The sequence below is a fragment of the Prinia subflava genome, chromosome 1, assembly GCF_021018805.1.
Source record: "Prinia subflava isolate CZ2003 ecotype Zambia chromosome 1, Cam_Psub_1.2, whole genome shotgun sequence".
Lineage (NCBI taxonomy): Eukaryota > Metazoa > Chordata > Aves > Passeriformes > Cisticolidae > Prinia > Prinia subflava.
In genome coordinates this window covers 21,344,327-21,353,736 of record NC_086247.1, presented here as the reverse complement: position 1 = coordinate 21,353,736, position 9,410 = coordinate 21,344,327, and the positions used below count along the sequence as shown (strand labels likewise).

At 42.7% G+C, this 9,410-nt stretch overlaps 1 protein-coding gene across 1 annotated transcript; it reads left to right on the top strand.

The window, feature by feature from the left end:
* Positions 1 to 5,420: 5,420 nt before the first annotated feature.
* Positions 5,421 to 9,166, top strand: POLR2K (RNA polymerase II, I and III subunit K). The gene is made up of 4 exons (XM_063390180.1): positions 5,421 to 5,629; positions 7,764 to 7,827; positions 8,514 to 8,606; positions 9,011 to 9,166. The coding sequence occupies exons 2-4, from the start codon at positions 7,767 to 7,769 to the stop codon at positions 9,031 to 9,033; spliced, it is 177 nt and encodes a 58-aa protein (XP_063246250.1). The 5' UTR covers positions 5,421 to 5,629; positions 7,764 to 7,766; the 3' UTR covers positions 9,034 to 9,166.
* The last annotated feature ends 244 nt before the right edge of the window (positions 9,167 to 9,410 follow it).

Sequence of the window (9,410 nt, the reverse complement as noted above, 5' to 3'; positions counted from 1 at the left end):
CCTGAGGCTCCCAAAATAAGGACATGGACATATTGGAGCGAGTCCAGAGAAGGAACGTGAAAATAATCGGAGGTCTGGAGCACCTCTGCTCTGAAGATAGTCTGAGACAATGGGGGTTGCTCAGCCTGGAAAAGAGAAGCTTTTAGGGAAAAGTAGTTGTAGCCTTTCACTACCCAGTGGGGCCATCAAGAAAGCCAGAGAGGGACGTTTTACAAGAGCATTTGGCGATAAAACAAGGCAGTAAGGGCTTTAAACTGAAAGAAGGAAAGTTAGGGTAGATGTTTGGAAGAAATTCTTCACTATGAGGGCAACAGGACACTGGAAGAGGCTGCCCAGAGAAGTCATGGAAGCTCTGTCACTGGCAGCGTTCAAGGTCACGTTGGGTGAGGCTCAGAACAACCTGATCTAGTAGAAGCCCATGGAAGGGACTCAGGACTGGCTGATCTTTAACTTCCCTTAAAACCTGAACCATTCTGTGATTTACAACAAACCCCAGTATACACCTCAAGCTTGTATATGATTTTTTTTCCAAAATGTATTACCTGTACAAATTAAACTTTATTTAACACAAGATCTCATGGTACAAATACAGAAGGAAAAGGCTTTCAGAGGTGCTAAACCTTCCTCATAATAAAGCAAGGTTCAATTTCTATTCATAAGAGATGCCTAACAAAACCTCGTATAACAACTACTTTTTATAAGCACTTCTTTTTTATCATGAGAATTTCATCTACTGAATTTGAGCCATAACACCACACCTTTTTCATTCGGGGATCTTTGAGTAGTTCCTGAAAGTTTTCTTAACCTTGTCCTAGAGGTCATCAAACAGATGTGCAAGGAAGAAAAGCCTGGTCACACCACTAATCAGTTACAAAGTAACAAAATCCATATCTAGTAAGAATAGATTTATATGCTCTGTGCATTTCTCATATCTATTATTAATTTTGCAGTTCTCAAATGAATTTATAAATCAACTGCAAACTTTCTGGGAGTTTACTGGATAAAATAATTCATATCCAGAGACTCAAACTAAATTTAGGACAAGATTCACAGATTTAGACAAGGAATAATTTCTAACAAGTTTCAGTCTTACCAAGCACCCTAAAGAGGTAAGAATGTTGGTTACTAGAAGGCGATGTAAATGGTGCCTCCAACTTTGACATAAGTTCTAGGATGGAGTCACACCTAAATTCCTAGGAGTTCCTAGGAATTTACATACCTTAGTAATACACACAGAACCCTTACAGATTGAACGTAACATTTTCTGCCTTTTTAAAAATCACTGCTCACCACTGCCAACAAAACAGACAAAGTCTTGGTGATACAGAAGTATTTTCTCTGTTATTTAAACAGATACGGTATCTGCAGTAAAACAGACTCTGCTCTTTGACCTCAAAGTCATTGATACCGTCAAAGGTAATAATACTAAAGATGACATAGCCAAGTCCTATCAGCATGATATGGGTCACTTACCCTAATTTGTGAAGCAAATCAAGATCTTCCAATGCAAAGGCGCTGTATTCAAAGTATTGCTTACCCCTAGTGATAACCTGAAGTGAGAACGGATGCGGAGAGAAAAGAGAGAGTGGCAAGAGAACATTACCCAGCTGAGAGTTTTCAGTCCAGTCCACATGTATATGTGTTAAGTGCAATGCCCAATTACCCAGCGATGGCGATAATTGAGATGTAGCTGAGGACCAGCAGCCGAGGGTCTCTCAGTGACCTGGGATGTCGGACACGAGCAAAGCAACCGCTCCGCCCTCCCCTCTGGCAAACCGGTGCGCACCAGGACTGAGCCCGGAGGCCGCCCTGCTACCGGGTGCAGCTGGGGCGGCGGCGGCACCCCTAGCAGGGCTGAAGGTGAGGAGCAGGAGTGAAGGCGGGCTGGAGGAACTTCAGCAGCTCTCGCCGCCCGGGCCCGGGCCCGTTGCCCTTGGCGAGGAGCCGCTTCGCTCTCCCCACCCACACCGGCCCCCCGCGTGCGGCCGCCGCCGCTTTCCCTCGCTCGGGTTTGAACTACCCGCCCTCACCAACCGCTGCCTCCCCGCCCCCTCCGCCTCGGCCCGGCCGGCAGCCTGAGGAGACCGGGAGTGCCCAGCCCGCTCCTTGGGGACGTGAGGGAACACCGGCGAGGCTTGCCCCGCTCCTCACGCTTTATACTCCAGCCCCGCGGCTCCCGCCGCACCCAGTCCACTGTTAAAGCGCCCCTGAGTCGCTCCTGCCCCTGCTCTGCCCCTCCTGAGGCACCCAGCGAGGGTGAGGGTTTCCCGCCTCTGCCAGAGCCCGCTCCGCTCCCTACGGCGGAGGGCAATGGGGGGCGGAGGCGCGGGGGGGCCGGCGCTAAGGGGCGACTCAAGAGTGCCTGAGGCATTCACAGCGAATAATCCTTATCTGCACCACCGCCTTTAAGCTTGGGTTATAAGGGTGCCAGTTAATTGAGTTAATTAGCACCTTTTTACCCGACAGCCCACGACTCAAACAGTTACAGAGCGCTTGTCAAGTACATTGCCCTGAAAGCAGTGGGGTGGAGGATCCCCGACTCCAGCAGCGCACTGGTTATCCTCGAGTCTCCCCAGGTACTTTTTACCAGACATTCCAGGAAGGACTATTCTCCCCGGCTACAGTATAGAGCACATTTTCCTCACCTTGTCCTGTCGTGAATAGCCTAAGGGCTACTCCTGTTTAATTTGTTTAAAACCTCGTAGTTATTCAGAACCTGGCGCCTCGGTTTTGCTATGGTTTTAGGTAAAAAAAAAAAAAAAAAAAAAACAAAAAACAAAAAACAAAAAACACCACCACCAAACAAAACCCCACCAAAACCAACCCAAACCGAACACACACAAACCCACCAAAACTACGACTACATGCATGCCTGTTTTTCCTGGGCTCGGTAAGGATAACGTGAGGCTTCACACCGGCGGGGTGGGGAATGTCAGACCTGAGCTAGAGACCTAAGCCCGACTATATTAGCAACACCTACATTTTAATAAGCAAACTCCCTGTTCGTGGGGTCTGGCAATTTCTCAGCCTTCCCTTCTGGCAACTCCGCTCCCCCAGCCTCTCGCATCCCTCCTGGGTAACGACAGCCTGAGAGGGGCCCGAGGAAACAAGGGCTTAAAAGTTCCCTACCCAGAGCCGGCGGAAATGGACATCTTTAGGGAAAGAATATCGGTTTATTTAACTACAAGGTAACAGTTATAGCTAAAAGGGAAAAGGCTCTTGGACTGTCTCCCTCTCCCTTTTCAAAGGGAGAAAACAGTAGAAACTCTCTTTAAGGTAATGGAACTTCTCTGAAAGTGCTTTTTATAGTACCGACTCTTTCGCAGGAACTGAATAAATTTTTTTCAAATATTTATATTTATTTATAAAATACTTTCTCTGTAAAATTGGAAGCTTACTAGTGGGACACAACAACTGCAAGATCTGTCTGTCATTCAAACCTGGATGAATTTATGCGAGCTGGATCAAAAATATTCAAGAAATTTAACAAGTCGTAATTGCGACATGTTATGCAAAACACAGAAGTGTCACATTAGAAAGCGTGTTTTAACACAAAGTCCCCCTCCCAAACACCCACCCCAACAAAAACCAAGCAAGCAAACAAACAAATCTCAACCAAAACCTGAGAACTCTACTTCTACCAAGTGAAACGAGGTAAGACATTCTGCAACACTCGCACTGCGCTAGATTACGGGTGCATTTCCCTCCCCTGTCAAAAGTACCTGAACCCTTGCGACTTCCCCATCTCGACACACAAGCCTCTCCTCTCATTTGCCTGCCAATTCCTCAAGAACTGCTTAGCTTTACGGGATAGTGGGAGTTTCCCACAGTCTCAACACTCTCTGTTACTCTAAGTCCAAGGGAGCATCTTTAGGGCTAGAATTTACCAGCACATGGGAATGGGACTTACCAAAGTGCTTCTCTCGTAAGGGGCGGATTTTATCGAAAACGGCTAAAGTAACCGAAGCTTTAAGATCTGGTAAAGCATCCCAAGGGAATGTTTAAAACAATTACCTGATTTCTTTATTAATAATGGAGATATTATTTTCACAGGATTAACTGAATTTTTCATGGAGATATTTTTAGTAAGTTCTTTTAAATTCGTCGGTTTGACCAAACGCGTTTTTAAAATGCTAACGAGCCTAGAGAAATAATAACGGGGAGATTTTATTTGCTTTTTTAGGAGCTGGTAATTTCTTACCGTGCGTTTACCAAGAAAGATAGAGCTCAGGCTGTTTTTCTCCTCTGTTTCAACCTCTTGGTACCCACCCATACCCGCGGCTCCGTAGAGGAGGAGAGGATGCAAGTAGTAACCTACAACAATACCTCTGCCTTTTACAAACCATTTTGCTTGTCCATGCTTTATTCTGGCACTCCGAAAGTTATGTTTGGCTTTATTCTTACAAAGCAGTGTGAAGAAGCAAGTCTAAAGTCATTACTGCGATTTCATCACGTTTTATTTAAACACAAAATTAGGAAAACTAAAGCTATTTATCATTAACCCAGTTCATTTTAGGTAAGTTACAAGTCATACATGAAGGTGATTTGCTGGTAGGAAATCAATGAATTACAACTGATAAAACCTCATCCGTATTAATTTGGATGCTTAGGAAACAATTTTTTATTCAGTATTCAGAAACAGAAAGAGACCTTTCCTTAAACTAGAGAACCTTTGAATGATCTAGTAATTTAAACTGGTATATTCCCAAAACATAGTATTCATTAAACATTGGGGCGAGAGAAATTAAGCGAAGATACCTAATTCTATAAACTAACAGTCGAAGATTCAAAATTCCTACCGCCAGCGAGGTGGAGCCAATGACAGAGTAACCGGTGTCGTTTCCCATCTTGCCTGCACTATTTTGGTTCAGTACACCGGGAAACGCCGACATTATGAAACTTCTTTCATAATAGAGCCTTACACTTAAAATGTGCAATATATATGTTTGTAACAGGTAAGATTGGCTTCATGTAGATACATATGATACCGACTACGGCATCAAAATATCAAGATTCGGAGTTTATCCACGAATTTTAAGTGAAATGCTTCTGAAAACAGAGAGGACCTCGAGGTAAAAATCTCAAGGTGGTTTAAAACTCCTCAGCCGTCTGACCAGATCTGGCGCGGGGCATTCTCTATCCTGAGTATGTTGGGTACAGCTAATTAAAGAAGGAAAACACCGAGTACCTCGGGGCTGATTTTACCTAACCAAGCAGTTGCCTACTTTCTTCATTGACAACTGACACTGCTATTCCTATGGAAGCTTGCGTCTTAAAATAATCTGTGTGCCTTTTTTTTTTTTTTTTTTTTTTTTTTTTTTTTTTTTTTTTTTTTTTTTTTCCCCAGTTGGTTAACACCCAGAACTGAATATTTATTACTTTCTCAGGCTTGTTACTATTCATGGCGCGGAGGCCGGAGCTGACGCCGGGCGCTCGTCATCAGCGTGCGCCGGGGAGGTGGCGAGGCCGCGGAGCTGCGGGAGCCGGCGGCGGCGCGGGGCTGCTCCGAGCCTTTGGGTGTTCCCTTCGCTGCTCGGCGTGGTGCTGTGGCCGTGGTGGGCAGGGAAGAGCCGGGACCAGCCTCGTGGGCTTCGCTCCTGCGTGCCAGACCCGCGGGACGGTGGCGGAGGTCGGAATTGGGGGCTGGGGAGGCTGGGGCCTGTGGGCTGTGAGAAGGGCTGGCTGCCCTTCTCCTTCGTGGGCTCTGCGGGACGTGAAAAAGCGGGTTGGCGTCTCTTACGGGTGCATAAAAGATGCTCGGAAAGGGTACCTCATTATTATGTAAAAATATCTGAAGCAGGGTGTGCCAAGAAAGTGAAGCCTGGCTCCTCTTGGTGGTGCCAAGCAACAAGATAATAGGCAGCAGGCAAAAACTGAGGCACAGGAAGTTCCAACTGCATAGGAGGAAGAACTTTACAGTGACTGCGCACTGTAACATTATTCTACCCGCGAGAGGGTGCGGAGTGCCCCTCACCGGAGATAGTCGAGAACCACCTGGGTGCACTCCTCTGTCCTGTGCTCTAGAATGATCCCGCTGAAACAGGGAGGCTGCACCAGCTGACCCGCTGTGGTCCCTTCAGCCTTTCCCATTCTGTGATTTGGTGAGGTGCTCTTTGCACATCCCCACATGTCTGCAGTGGATTCTGGCTGCACCCCAGCACATGTCAGTGCATCGCTGGGCCTGTTGGCTCTGTCAGCTTGGTGGCACTTAGGGCTGCAGGGTGTATGAAAGCCAAACTGTGGCACCTCCCTGCAAAAGGGAGTTCCCTACAGAACTGTAGTTCACTGCTGCCCTTAGCAGCAATATAATTTGGCTGCACAAGCTGCACTAACCCGAGTTACTTAGCTACGACTGTGATCCACCTCCGTTCAGCTCTATGTTTTAGAAGAGTCTGCTGTTTTCCGGTGCTAATGGGTGGCTGCTCGTATCTTACTGTGTTGACACAAAAAAAGTGCACCACATGTGAGTTTAGATACCACTATGATTATGGTGTAGCATACTTGAAGGTTGTAGAGTTTAATGGGTTCTTTCCAGTTCTCTTAAATGAAGTGACATAGTGGGAGTTTTAACAAGATGGTTTGTCAAGTGTTGATCAGACTGTTAAAGTATGCTATGTCCCTGTACTGTTTTCAGTATCACAGTTTTTCCAGCTGAATTTGTGCTGAAACAAACTGTGAAGGTGAGGGATATAATCTTTGCTGTAATATTAAGCAAAAATATCTGAGAGCCTTTCTCATAAGGAAGCATCAAAAAGGCTATTTACAGGCATAAGGGTTAGGAATTCTTCTGTGTCAGACAGAACAGCAATACAGAAAACAGCAGCCTCAAAAACCTGATAGGAAATATTCATGTTCTTGTCTGAACTTGCATTAGGTGGAAAAAAAGTGTTTATGTATAGTAACCACTTTAAAATTAATGGTTGCAAGTACATTTGCATGTTAGGATAGGATTACTTAATAGAGTGTTTGTGCAGTATATGTAACTATTTAGTCTGATGCCATGAAAAAATACTCATCTTCAAATAAGTCTGAACAATCAAAACCATTATAGGGCATTAAGAGGTGTTTGAAGAATAGCATTGAGCAATCATTCTTGATTTGGTAGGATTTGAAGGGTCAAATTGCATCTCTGTGGCCCCGTATTGTTTGGGGGGTTTTTGTTTTGTTTTGTTTTTTAATTCCTGCTACTCTTCTACCCACAGTCTGTTCCCAGTACTTCTTAGAACAAGGAAAAGTGTATAGGGTTAGCTAGTGTGTCAGAGGGGGGGAAAGATGACAAGCTTTATCTTCCTTGTTAGCATCATTGTTACATGAGTGATATATAAGAAATTACTGAATTTTATATTTCCAGCAAGGAAATTCTTAACACTGGCAGGAAGGAGGAAGGAAAATATTACTCATTGGTCTTTAGTTTAAAATACTGTTTAATAGAAAATGTCATGCTATCTTCATCATTGGAGGTTTTCTATACCAGAGTGGTAAAGCTCTGTGAAACCTGATGTTACTTTGCTTTTAAGAAGTTGAACGAAATGACTTTCTGAAGTTCCTTTCATCCTGAATTAACCCATGTCCTGTGTATCAAATATAAATGGAATTTGTATTTACTTCTAAGGAAATTATTTCATCTTCTGTTACCGTCAGCTTGAGATATTAAAATGATTGTGTGGGAAAAACAAAACAAAACCAAACAAACTAACCAAAAAATAAACCAAAACCAACCCCAAACCCAAGCTAATGTGCACGTTGTGTATTTTTTGTTTTAGAACATGGATTCACAAAAGGATGTTCAGCCTCCAAAGCAGCAGCCAATGATTTACATTTGTGGAGGTAAGGAAAAGACATTAGTGATTTTTTTATTTCTTGTTGCTGGAGATTTGGTGTTTTAATAATGAATAGTGCTTAGTTGTTATACTGAAGGGTACATAGGTACAAATAGTTGCAGTGTATATCCTGCTGATGTTTAAAGTTTTATGCATTGATGGTAACACATATATGGGGTACACATGCAGTGTTGTGGAGGTAATTCCCCAGAGCTTGTGCTGCTGTGTGGAGCTCCTTGGTTGCTGTTTTATTGACAGTGCTGTAAGGGCACTCAGCTTTCCTTGAAGTACAGTAGTCAAATTCTCTCTTACCTGTAGATAAATCAGCAACTTAAAAATTGGTAATTTCAGGAATCCCTGGAATATTTTCTCTTTTAAGAAAACAGACTCTGGGCTTTGGAGGGATGAGCTGCAATTTTCATTAGTAGACAGTCTAGTATCAAGTGTGGAATGTGCAGTAATATTTGGGTGATTTTTAGCGAGATTCTCTTTTATCTTAATATAAGTGAAGCTTGCTTTTTATTTTCTCTTTCTTTTTTTCACAGTACCTTGTTATCATTGAGCTTGCTACAGATTCATTACACTTGCTATGTTTGTTTGCCATAAATAGGAATTTATCACAACTTTTCAAAGTTATCTGTGCATTAACAATGCTGTTTTTCTTTCCCCACTTCTTTTTTCTTCCTCCATCAGAATGTCATACAGAAAATGAAATAAAGGCAAGAGATCCTATCAGGTGCAGAGAATGTGGCTACAGAATAATGTACAAGAAAAGGACAAAAAGACGTATCCTTTTACAAGTGTACTTGAATGCATTTGGGCAGCTGTGGATGGAGACAAGGGGAAACAGAATAGAAGATTCAAATAATTATGTAACAATTCTTCAGGGTCAAACATAATACAGTAGAGCAAAATACTATCGCACAATCTCTGCAGTGTCATTTGGCACCTTGATTTCTCTTCTGGAACTTTCTCTTTTTTTTTTTTTCCATTTTCTATGCATGATATATTAAGTTATGATAGTCTGCTGGGTAATGTAGTGTGAATTGTTGATGTTATTCAGCATCTCATTAAAGATGGCTTTTGAAATACTTTATGTAGATAGTTGTGACTAGATTTAGACAGTCTCTTTTCCTCTCCCTCATTATTTTCAACCACAACATATTTTTTCTTTAACTGCGTTATTCCAGTGGTAGTTTTCGATGCTCGATGATGTCTGCTGAAGATAGTGACTTCATGATGCAATCTTTCTGATAACTTTGTTTTGTAAAACTGTTTGTGTGTAAATGCACACTCTTATTTGTGTTTTAAGAGATTGAAATATTAAAGTTTACTGTAATAGTAAATTTTGTCTATGTTGTCTTCCAGCAGTAGATTTCTAAAGCTGTTGTTTAAATTGTTGTCAAAGTATGCAGTATTTTTTAAGTTCATGATAAATGTATTCTTTTTGAGTTTTCTTTGTTTTCATTACTCTTATCTAAACATTATTTGCATTTTAACTTTGCTAAATGTTCTTTGGACTTCTGTGAACTGCAGAAAATAACTGTGGTTTGAATAAATTTCACTGAAAATAAATGGAAGGCAACAGAA